Source organism: Colobus angolensis, unplaced genomic scaffold (assembly GCF_000951035.1).
Source record: "Colobus angolensis palliatus isolate OR3802 unplaced genomic scaffold, Cang.pa_1.0 Scaffold56, whole genome shotgun sequence".
NCBI lineage: Eukaryota > Metazoa > Chordata > Mammalia > Primates > Cercopithecidae > Colobus > Colobus angolensis.
The window spans coordinates 9,668,324-9,680,825 of record NW_012119154.1 but is presented as its reverse complement, the minus strand read 5'-3'; the positions used below and the strand labels follow the sequence as shown (position 1 = coordinate 9,680,825).

The following is a 12,502-nucleotide window of genomic DNA, read 5'->3' as shown; positions in this document are numbered from 1 at the left end:
AACAAACGTAAATAAACTGCATGCCCAACTCTAGGAACAAGCTGTGTGTAAATTGTAACCCATCCTTATGATAGAATATCATTCAACGATGACAAAGCCTGTCTTCAAAAAGGTCCTTAATGATCCAGAGGCATTTTCATAATGTATTTTTTAAATAAAAGGATGTGTTTTTATTTGTATAAAAATATTGTATTTTAAAGTAGGATTGGAAACTGCTGGTAGAGGTTACCTTTGGATCATAGGAGGTGGAAGGTGATTCTTTTTCTCTTTTTAAAATTTTCTGTTCTTTTGACACTGAATATATATTACTTTTCATAATCAGAAGGTGCATTTTACTTGAAGAAAAAAGCGTCTTGCCCATCCTCAAGACTCTCCAAATCTCCCTATTAAAATGAATGTTTCCCCTATAATGCCATTATTTTACTTTACTTCGTATTATCACATCTTCATATTTGGCATTTGCATACTGTTTTTCTTCTAAGCAGTTATGAATGTGTGCCTAACAATAGCAGTGTTATCCAGGTTTAGCTTTCCAGATAGTAACATCACTAATCTCACATTAGCATGATAACACCTATCCACAGGCAGGGCAGGCCCATTCCTGTGGCCCTCCATTTCTCTGGGGGGCAGGTGCTGTGGGTTTTCATTCCTGTTCCCAGTGCCAGGCACATGACGGCTGTTTAATGTGTATTCACTGGATCAAAGAGAATTCCTCTTCCCATTATAAACTTATTTTCTGATTAATCCTGAGAACACCTGGATGGGGACATCAGTGCTTTGGGTGGTGGGATTTCAGGGGTACTGAGAAGGCCTTTTCCTCTCTCCTGAGCTGATGCCATTATCCCATCCACAGCACGAGTTTGCTGAGCAAGTGTTCTTGGCTTAAGTGAGAGTGGAAAGTGGCGTTAGAGCCACTTTCTGTCACGTTACAACACATCCCAGGGGCTGCGCTGGGGGCCATGAGGGAAGTGGAAACCAAGGCCATCCAGAGGACAAGGACCTGGGACTAGGAAGGGGGTGGCAGTCTCTGAGTCCTGTGGGTCCTTTCTCTCATCTTGCTCATGGCTCTGGAGGCTTCAGCACACTGCTAGGCCATGAAGCACTCTCTAAGAACAGTATCTAAGACACTGAGAGTCGGGCTTTGTCAGTGAGGAGAACCCTACTAGTGGGGTGGGAGTGGAGGTTGCAGGTGCTTGGTGTCTCTGTGAGCTCAGCCTTCATGGTGTTCTCCCTGCGTGCAAGCCTATCTCCAAATTTCCACATTTCAAAAGGACACCAGTCATACTGGAGTAGGGGCCCAACCTATTCCAAGATGACCTCCCCTTAACTAATTACATCTGCAATGACCCTATTTCCAAATAAGGTCATATTCTGACATACTGGGGGGTTAGGACTTCAGACATCTGAATTTTGGGGGACACAATTCAACCTGTAACAAGGGGGTGGGCAGTTCACAGGAGAAAGGAATCATCCTCTCTCCCCCGACTCATGCTCCTCCTCAGGATTTGTATCCAAACGTTGTAAGTCCTTTTAAGACATCATTCATTTAAGGATTTTAGAGTTTTGGAAACCAAGGGAAGGATCTTCCTTATGTTCTGCTTTCTGCCCAACTCCATCTCTTCTTTGATGCAACAGGTTAGTTATGTGAATCCAGGCAAGAGCAAAAAATAAAAATAAAAAAATCAGTAAACCAGTCAATATTTCAAAGAGGTGATCTTTCCAATAAATACACATTTTTTTTTTCCCCTGGAGTACTGAAAAGTAAGTCTAAGGCTAAAGGAGCTAGTGGGTAAGGACTGGGGGGTTCAGGATCTCAGTTGTGTCCTCTTTGGAGATAAAAGTTGGCAATCAGCAGTTGTTCCTTTAGCAAATAAGAAGAGAGAAGCAGCTTAAAAACACACACACACATTTATTTTAAAATTTGACATAATCCTTGGGTAATTCAGAATTAGCTTAGGCATTTTTCAGAAGTTTCTGAGACTGATGTCTCAACTCCAAACCAATAGCAATAGCTTATTTGATTGGTGGAAGGATTAGAGAGGGCCCCGTGATCCAGATGAATACATGGCTATCAAAGAAGACAGAACCCCATAGACAGAGGCAGCATTAAGTCATAATTTCTAAATTAACTGTCATAAATATGAAACATCTCACCAGACCAACGATAACATCCATATCATAATTTGCATTTTACCAAAGTGTCCACATATAGACAGCACAGAACTAAAAGTTCTGTAGACTTCAGAATCACATTTAATTTAATTTGATCCTTTATATTAATAATAATTAAAAACTAGATTCTACCCAGTGTCATCCCAGTCTCCACACCAACATGTATGTCCTGCTGTCAGAATGCCACCTCCTCTGCACTCAGTGGTCATGATTCGAAGATTAAAATGAGCGTGTCAAATCAGAACATAAACCAAGCCAGGAATTCATGGGCCCAGAGAGGGGTAAAGGGCTTGTCCTATACAGCAGTTAAGCAGCCCACGTGCTCCGCTCATTCCCAAGCAGAATCAGACTGGAGCTGCAGGCAGCGAGGAGGAGGGCGTGTTCCGTGCTGTCCACTGCTTTGCAAGGTTTCTTGGGTATTCCAAGGAGGGCAATTGTTGTCTCCCAATAAGACAGTTAATTCCCTGAGAACAGGACCTCTTCCCCACTAGCCTCCATCACAGCAGGGTGCATGCAGCCGAGGTGTGAGCACAGAGCAGGTCCCTGCTGAAGGCAGGAAGAAAACCAGCATGAACTGAGCACCTACTATGTGCCAGGTACAGAGCCAGGACAGGGGCTTTCCTGTAATCCTCACAACAGCACTGTGAGACAGGATCATCATCCCCACTTTACAGGTGTGGAAACAGAGGCTCAAGGAAGAGCATTTGCCCACAGTGGCACAGCTCGTCATAGGGGAGCATCAGTTTGAAAATCCAGGCCTTCTCACTCCAGGGCCCTTTCTAGCTACATAAGCTGAGGGTTTGGCAGTAAATGAGGATCCCAGCTCCGAGATGGTTGGTTTGGAGCCCAAACGTTAGATCCCCTTGAGCACATGGGGCCAGCCTTGAGAGTGCAGAGCCCTGAGTCTAGGAACCCTGGCTCTACAGCATGACTTGGTGATCTTGTGTAAGTCTTTTAACCTCTCCACACCAGGGCCACGCTGGTCCAGCAGGATTCCCTATCAGGGAGAGGGGACTTAGTAAAACCATCTGGAGAGCATGTTTGCGAACCACAGAGGGCCAGCCTCTGCTCAGAAAGCCTGATGTTGCTCACTTGCAAGGAAGAGGCACAGGGCATTGCAATCTGCTATCACACCTCTCACACCTGGTGAGAATCAGTTCTGATCTCCAAGGTTCTGACCTCTGAGAGTGACGTAAGACCAGAGAGCCACACCACTACTCCTTGAGAGACCTCCAGCAAAATGCCCATGCGCTCAAAGAAATTGGGGTCAGGATGCTTTTAAAGCAAAAAAGGCTTAAAAGTAATTTGGGAGGGGAAGATGACTTCTTGAAAAGGAAAAAAAAAAACAAAAAACAGATGGTGGTTAGGAGGAGATTTGGGGGTAGGTATTGAAAAGGAAGAATGGGACTGTGGTATGCAAACCCAGCTGACAGGATAGGGTCAGGCCAGGCAGAGCCTGGAGATACCAGGTTTCGGGGATCTGCAATGCCTCGTATGTGTCATGAGGCTGCACTTGCTACCTCAGACATGGGTAGGAGGTTTCCTAAAAAAATATCTTGGGTCTCTAAGTTCAGGTAGATCTTAGAAAGTAAATATGGGAAGAAAGAAAAATGCAACTCAAATGGCTCAGATGTAATCTGCTTGCCATGTTTCTTCTCTTCCTCTAAGTCTCATCTGAGTGCCCGCTGTGCTATAAAGCCTTCTCTGATCCACAAACACAGTTTAAGTGCCTGGCCCTCCTGGGTACACAGGGAGCAAGCCCATCTCTCTACAAATCCCCAGTGCTCTGAGCACACTGAACTCTATCTGCCTGCTCAGATATCTGCCTCTCTCACTGAACTGTAGCAACTTGAGGACAGACACTGTATCCTTCTCTACCTTCCATCTCCACATGGAGAGGGAGAGTGGGCTAACCAAGACCCTTTGCTCACAAGCACCTAGTCTAAGGGCCAGCCTAACCAGCCAGAGTGATAGGAACATGTTCCAGGGGCATGCACCTCGGAAGCAACGTTTTTCTGGATGCGCGGAGCATGTTTCCAATCCCCTGTACCACCTACTTGCCCCCCAGAGCCACCCTCCATTGGGCACAATTGTAATTTGGGAGAATTTCTTTAAAACATGAAATCAATATTTAGATGCAGACTTCAAGCAATATAGAGCTTTGGTTTGTGAGAATGGCATCGTTCTGTTGGGAAAAACAAAGGCCAGCTTTGGCAGCCCTGATGGAGGAGGCAGATCTTGCATCTACCATGGTGGAAGCTGGGGAGGATGCTGTCTGGAAAGAATGCTAGACATGTGCACATGTGTGTGGCGGGAAGCTCTGGGCTCATAAACTGCCTGGCTACAGAGAAGGCTGGACCTGATTTCTTGACCACAGGCTCCTGAAGCCCCAGCGCTGTTGCTGACAGAGGCCCCTAGAGTAAAAGGAACAGGCTGGAATTGCTCAGGAAAGTGTTCTTCCCAGGCTGGGGTGGCCAAGAGACCATCCATTTAATGCCTGATGGAGAAGAGTGGAGAGCCTGTGCTTAGCAGTGAATGGTCCGGAAGCCAGGCAGTGTGGCTTTTCCAAGCAGGTAGATGTCCTCATCTGTGCCCTGGTTGAGATGCTTCACCAAATTCTTCTCATAGAGCAGTGGGTGGTAGGCGCCCATCGTGCAGGCACTATCAAAGAACTTCTGGTAGTAGTAGCACACGTCGGTCTTGCGCTTGGATGGGAGGAACTCATAAATATCCACCTGGTCACACAGGGTCATCATGATGATGATACCTGGAGAGGGGAGCAGAGGCGAGTCAAGCCTGACAACCCACCCCAGCACCCCAGAGCTCTGCCCAGTGGGTCCAGCAGCTCCTGACCCCAAATTTGGAGAGCTTTTCCTCTGGAGTTTCTATTTATGACTGTGATTCCCAATCCAAGTTTCAGCAAGCCAAGCCCAGCAGTGTCCCTTAGGATGCAGGGCTGTATGAGCGTTATACACCTTTGAATCCCCAGCACCTAGGCCAGGGCCTGGTGAATAACAGATGCTCCCTAAATGCTAGTAGATTAAATGACTCCGTCAATCAGCCAATGAATGTATCCATGGAGTAATTTATTTGAAGAAACAGGACAAGATTACTGAGCTGATTGAGGAGAGTGCTATCATGTGTAGCTAGCACTTTCTAGCACTGTGACATCCTGCAGAACCTCTTGGATGGTGCAATTTGGGAGCAGATTTTTCCTTACAGCACTTACATGAAACAGTGTTGGGGAGGGAAGACTTTTCTTCCCTTAGGTGGGCAAAGGGACAGCTGGAACAGGAGCACTCCACAGTCTGTATGATGAGGTGTGGAGAAAATCCAAGAAGAGGGCCCCTGGCCAGCATTGTTCTAATAAACTCTGCACAACACTGCTACTGATCCTATCTTTATTTAAATATTTGATATTTCATTCATCAGAATTTTAACATTAATTGTGTTTTCTGAAGATACAGTATTAAAATATTATTTATCTTGATGTCTGAGTTTTTAAGGGGTACCCCCTTAAATTGTACACCTGAGAAAAGTGCCTTGCTCCCCTCATCTGAGGTGCAGCCCGGCTCCTCATTTTCCCACCTCCCTCCCCTGTATATGGCTTCCCTTCCCTCCATCTTCCTCTGCCAAATTCTCCCCTCTCCAAAGCCTACCAAACGCTACTTCCTCCATGAAGCTATATGCGACTGTCCAGCTAGAAGGTGTCCTCTCTCCTATGACCCCAGGTTGTCTCTCCCTTCTGGCACAAATTGAATATTGCCTCAGACATCTGATTGACCTCCCCAGTAGATACCCTCAGGAAAAAGAATTCTATCTTATTCATAGATAGAACTTGGCACGATGTACAAGCAGAGCAAAATTCTAGCAATTGTTTAGTGGACAAACGAACGAACGAACGAACGAATGAATGAATAAGACCTCAGACAAAAAGCTCATCTCTTCTAGAAACAAACACGCAAGGTGTTTTCCCCGACACGAACTCACCAAGCATCCCAGAGGATGGGGGGTTTGGCTGAATCTCTTCTGGGGAGATTTCTTGAAGAATGTCCCACAGCTCCCAAGGCATCTGGGGCTTGAGGATGTAAAAGGGCTGACTGGGGTGCAGCTTACGATAACTCTTGTAGTTATTAAAGAAATTATAATCCGGATTCTGGTACCACTGAAAAAGAAAGAAGTGGTCCTTTCAAGGGAGAAATGGGCCAGTGAGCTGCTCCCCCTAGGAGTCATGCTCATCAGTGGCCATGGGGAGGGGAAAGGACCAACAGGGTTGCTCCTAAGGCACAGCCCTTCTCTTGCAGCGGACTACAGGCTTCTCTTCCGGTCACAGGTTTCACTGGATAGCAGGGTGGGGCCTCGCCTGTAGCCTGTGCTTTTGGGGAGAGTTGAGCTTGGCGACCCAGGATCAGCCTCAGGCTTCAGGATCAGAGTCCGGGAACACTATCAGAGCTGAAAAGAGCCCCAGCTACCATCTGGCCCCATCTCTCATTTTTAAAGGGGAGAAAACTAGAGCATAGGTTGCCACATCTATGGGTTCAGAGTCCTTGTCCCGACCTAGGCAAATCTGAGTTCTAAGTGAGATCGGTGCAAAACTGTTGAAAGTCAGATGGTGAGGGTGCCAGGGGTCGCCAGAGCCTGTCAGGCATTGGTAGAGCCAACTTAAGAGTTAAGTGTCCCAAGATGAGTGCTCTCTGCCCTTCTCAGGAGTCATGGTCCTGAGGCCACAGCAGCCTGTATCAGAGAGAGGCCAACTGACATGCATGAACGGTGAGAGAACTACTCCAGAGAGGTTAGAATCCAGCAGGCCTCCACTCAGGTCTCCTTCCCTGGAAAGAGCTGCTGTCGCAGATCTGCGCCTTCTGCTTAGTAAATCAAGCCCTGGGACGGGGACTTTCATTCTCCACCCTCCAATTCCCCGTCTGTAAAATGGGAACAACCACACTTCCATCGATCTCCTTAAATTGTTATGAGAGTGAAATGGGAAGAATTCTGGATACTGGAAGTGTGAAATAAGCATGCTAATATTATTTACAGGAGTAATGGCAACTACTCTCGCATTCTGCTGATGCTCATTAGGAATAATTGCATTAATGAACAATCTACCCCAGATGTTGGGAGTTCCAGCCACTATCCCAGTAAATACTATAACTGGGAGACAATACTTGGCAGTGCCTGGCAGGGCAAGGAGAGTAGCTGGCATAGGACAGGAATACTTCTGAATCTGCTAGTCCAGACGAAATGGGGTATCCTAAAACTCAAATACCCAGCCTTTCGGGATAGCCAATGTCAGCCATGACTTTAAAAACCTAGGAAATCAGGAAAATCTGTAGACAGACAGGAAGCTCAACCCCTATTTCCCATGGACACCCACTTACCTTTGCGATATCTGAATGGTATACAGATGGGTCCCATACAATTAGGATTCCTTCATTGTACAAACCATCTTTGAGGAAGCGCTTCTCTGTGGTAACCAACTGCAGGAAGAAAGAGATAAGCTGTCACTTGAACATTCATATGCAACTGTTTGACGTGAAGTAATAGCTGACACAGCACAAGGTACAGCCTGAGACCCCAGAGTCCCTTGTGAGGCTTCTAAGTTCTGGTGTGGCACTTAACTTCAGTGAAAGAAAGGTAAAGATGCCGGCCTGCACGGCGTTGACCTGAAAGCACATTTATCACAAGCCACTAGCCATGGAATAGAAAGGCTTCCATCCACTCAGGCTTTGAGATCACGGGGCAAGTGTACAGTGAAAACAGCATGGCATCCCAGCCTCCCGGAGTCACACCTTGTGTGGGAGTCACAAGAATAGAGTCTGAAGTCAGGGACTCATATAATCAAAATTATCTCTGGAATCCTTTCAGTCACCTAGAAAGTCCAGTACACTACGTACACATCGTGATGGAGACTGACACAGGATCTCTCACAAAGTCCAACACAGCCAATAGTTTCTGCAGCACTGGAGCAGATGGCTGTGCTTGTGGCTGAGCACCAGATGAAATATTCAGTTTGTGTAGAGAGGCCAGAGTGTGTGCAAAAATGCGCACCTCCCAACAGGAGACTCTCACCAGGCCGGTAAGAAGCTCATGTGTGCCTCTGCTGGCTGAGGGAACCAGCGATGGCTGGCTATGGCCCTTCCCCACCACACTGGCTCCTGGGCTGGCCTGCATATGGGTAGTTACACCTGCCTGGCTTAAACATGAATGTGACAACATAGCTTGAATAATTCTGCAAAATGTATTGAGTGTTTTTTTTTTTTTTTAAAGCATATTTATACTCTTTGACTCAATAATTCCATGTTTGGGAATCTATCCTAAGGAAGAATCCAAATTCTGGGGGGAAATTATGCATGTAAATGTTAATTATTTATCAAAATAAAGAAAAGTATGGCAAAAGATACTGGTCTCGGATACAAAAAGATCCAGAAACAACTCTGGGCGTTGCCACTAACTTTCCTATGATCTTGAGCAAACAGAGTAATATTACTAGGCCCTCATTTTCTTATCTGTGAAATGGGAATAACACGTTTGCTCTGACTCTCAAACAGGAGCTGTGTTGTGGATCAACACAGATTATGAGTGAATGAGAAAGAAAAGTAGCCCCAAAGGCTTAAGAATGAAGGGAGCCATGTCCCTCTTAAGAAAGCCAGAACTAATATATGAAATCAGCTGTCAACATTCACCTTGAAAAGCAGGTGGGAGATGATGTTGCCCAGGTAAAAATTGAGAGAAATAAATGGCAGAAATCAAATCAAGAATTGACTGAAATGAAAGCAAGAATCACGATAATAATCCCTCTCCATCTTGGTCTACATCACCAAGGCTGAGACCTAATTAATGTCACTGCAGTATCTGGAAAAAACTACGGCAAGGGAGACGGCCCGTGTGCAACCCAAAGAATAACAATCTGCCGCAAGCCTCTACGATCACTGAGCTATCCCAATCCCCATACCGTCCTACAGATGTAAGGAAGTTCCTGGAAGCCTGAAGAATATACTCTCATTTCCTCAATATATCTTTGGGACAAGAAATACTGGTGGTGGGTCCACCTTGGCAGGAGATTGTGCAGCTATACTGGGTGCTAAGGAGCCAAAGGAGAGACACAGTCCTTGCCCTCCAGGAGGTCACAGGGTAGCAGGAAAGGTGGACAATTGAACAATGGTTAACACGCTCTGACAGTGCAAAAACAGAGGTAGTACAAGGATGGCCATAAAATGAGCGAGTGTTGGGCCGGGTGTGGTGGCTCACGCCTGTAATCCCAGCACTTTTGGGAGGCAGAGGTGGGTGGATCACGAGGTCAAGAGATTGAGACCATCCTGGCCAACACAGTGAAACCCCATCTCTACTGAAAATACAAAAATTAGCTGGGCGTGGTGGCGGGTGCCTGTAGTCGCAGCAGCTGGGGAGGCTGAGGCAGGAGAATCACTTGAACCCAGGAGGTGGAGCTGGCAGTGAGCCAAGATTGCGCCACTGCACTCCAGCCTGGCAACAGAGCGAGACTTCATCTCAAAAAAAAAAAAAAAACAACGGGGGCGGGGGGAGGGTTGAGTATTAAAGGGTAAAAAAAAAAGAGATGCCAAGCAGAGATTGTAAGCATGAGAGAGGGGATGTCCGAGACAAAGGGAACCAAGTGCAAACCCCTGAATGTGTGAGTGTGTGGCAGAGACTGCTAAATGTCACCCAGTATCCATTCTCTCTTTCTTCTTTGATCACCAATACCTCTGGTTTTTACTTTTGCACATGGCAACCTAAAATAGATTCCTTGAAATAAAAAAAAATTCATAGCCTCTCTTATAGATAAATATGGCTAGGTGACTAACTCTGGCCAATGGTATGTAAGCAAGTGTGACTTCCAGGAACTATCCTTAGAGGCAAGGTTATGCCTTTCCTTGTTCCTTCTTCCTGCTGGCTGAAATGTGGTTGTGATGGCTGGAGCTTGAGCAGTCATTTTGGGCCATAAAGTGGAAGTCATATGCTGAGAACGGCAAACCCACGAAGTAGAAAGAACTTAGATTCTGACACTGGAACACCATATTAACTTTGGAATGTCTACCTTTGGACTTCTTTTGCATGAGAGAGAAATACATTTTTTTGTTTTGTTAAGCTAGTGTCGGGGGATGTGTGTTCCTATCTCTTGTAGGAACAACTAGTACAGCGTGTACCCTGTTTGGGAATTGCAAGTAGTTTGTTATCACTAGGATACAGAGAAAGAGCTAGAAGGGATCAGAGAAATGTAGACAGAGACCAAGCCAGGGAGCTTAGGATTTCTTCAATAGGTTATGGGGACCAGGAAAGGGTTTTAAGTAAGGAAGATCTAAACACGCTAGAATTCTGAATTAGTGTTTTTAGAAAAAAGAAGATGACATAGAAGCTCCTATTGTAACCTAAGAAATAATGGAACAAAGAAAAGAAGTTACAATTGTCGGCTGTAGAGGTGAAGACTAATTGAATGTTGAGAGTGAGGGAAAAAGAGAACCAAGGGGACTCCTGGACCTCAGGCCATTTTCTGCATAAGAACAGAGAAAAAGGTACAACTGGTATATGCCTATGGGAGTGAGGTGGAGTGGGAATCTGAAGTTCAAGGATGAGGGCCGGGCACAGTGGCTCACTTGAGGTCAGAAATTCAAGACCAGCCTGGCCAACATGGTGAAACCCTGTCTCTACTAAAAATACCAAAAATTAGCTGGGCATGGTGGTGGGCACCTGTAATCCCAGCTACTTGGGAGGCTGAGGCAGGAGAATCGCTTGAACTCGGGAGGCAGAGGTTGCAGTGAGCCAAGATCGTGCCACTGCACTCTACCTGGTGACAGAGTGAGACTCTGTCTTGGAAAAGGAAGTTCGAGGATGAGACTACTGGCCTAGAGTTCCCCGGCTGCCAGGCCATAAGAACTAAGAACAGAACCCACATCTTGTAACTTTAAGTACTGTCCTCCTTCCACTGGGAACGTTGTCACTTACAACCGCCTTTCAGGGCTGTAGTCCAAGGGCACAGCAGGCCTCCTGCTAGATGGGGATTTGCAAGATAGATGTGACTGAGCTGGTGACAGGGAGGCCTGAGGACAGAGGGCCAGTACTCCCTATCCCCATCCACCCTGTTCCCCTGAAAACAGCTGGTATATTAAAAGCAAAGTGTCTTTTTTTAGCTATGCTTCTTTCTGTGCAGAATACTGATGCCAGGTGATATATACATACTCAGGAGGAGTAGTAATAACTGGGATTTTTAAAAAATGTCTGCCCCTGCTATAGCCCCTTTCCAGCAATTGTTAGTATGCAAAGCAGGAGGCCAGCAACTCCTGGCTCCCTGAGACTATCCCAGCTGTGGCTTCACTGTCCTCAGAAATTCCAAGAGATGCATGAAGCTTTCCTCTTTACAATACATGAAAACAACAGATGCCATTTAATGATGCTTACTACATGCTAGGTACTGTCACACCTCAACTCCGTTTATCTTCACAACAGCCCTAGGAAGTCAGTGTTAATATGCTCATTTTATAATTAAAGAAATAGAGATGCTAAATGCTAAGTAACTTGTCCAAGTTACACAGTCAGTGAGTAAGAGGGTCTGAATTTGATTGTTATGTCTGGCTCCAGAGACACTTCTTCTTCTTTTTTTTTTTTTTTGAGATAGAGTCTCGCTCTGTCGCCCAGACTGGTACAATCTTGGCTCACTGCAAGCTCCGCCCCCCAGGTTCAAGTGATTCTCCTGCCTCAGCCTCCCGAGTAGCTGGTACTACAGATGTGCGCCAGCACACCCAGCTAATTTTTTGTACTTTTAGTAGAGAGGAGGTTTCACTGTGTTAGCCAGGATGGTCTTGATCTCCTGACCTTGTGATCCACCCCCCTTGGCCTCCCAAAGTGCTGGGATTACAAGCATGAGCCACCGCGCCCAGCCCAGAGACCACACTTCTATGTGCTACAATGTGGGTGGGGTAGGGTACCACAGCTCCTGGGGAAGGATGTCAGAGAACACTGGATAGGAGTATGGAGTGTTAGCAGAATTTGCTTCTTGCCTGAGTTGTAGTATGTCACAACTGGAAGATACTCAAAGTATTAAATTCAGACCCATCATTTTCCAGATGGGTAAACTGAGGCCCAGGGAGATGAGAGAATTGTCTAAGGCTACGATGAGTTTGGGGCACAGTTAGAACTAGAGCATAATATTCTTTCTGCTCCAGCAGGACTACACCCATAAAACCATCAGACATTCAAGTAAGCAAGCACACCATGAGGGTCAGGTCACCCACAGTCCTCCTGTACCCAACGGAGAAACATTCATTCATCTGAGCTACTTGAGATGAAAGAGACAGTAATCCCTGAAAATGGAAATAGG

At 46.1% G+C, this 12,502-nt stretch overlaps 1 protein-coding gene across 1 annotated transcript in view; it reads right to left on the bottom strand.

Annotated features, from left to right (window-relative positions):
• Positions 1–3,377: 3,377 nt before the first annotated feature.
• Positions 3,378–12,502, bottom strand: part of ST6GAL1 (ST6 beta-galactosamide alpha-2,6-sialyltranferase 1) — a 145,269-nt gene continuing 136,144 nt past the window's right edge. The window contains exons 6-9 of the mRNA XM_011961590.1: positions 7,551–7,649; positions 6,163–6,337; positions 3,496–4,939; positions 3,378–3,465 (exon numbers count right to left, since the gene is read on the bottom strand). Coding sequence (XP_011816980.1) covers positions 4,698–4,939; positions 6,163–6,337; positions 7,551–7,649 — 516 coding nt within the window. The 3' untranslated portion in view covers positions 3,378–3,465; positions 3,496–4,697. The remainder of the gene's footprint in view (positions 3,466–3,495; positions 4,940–6,162; positions 6,338–7,550; positions 7,650–12,502) is intronic.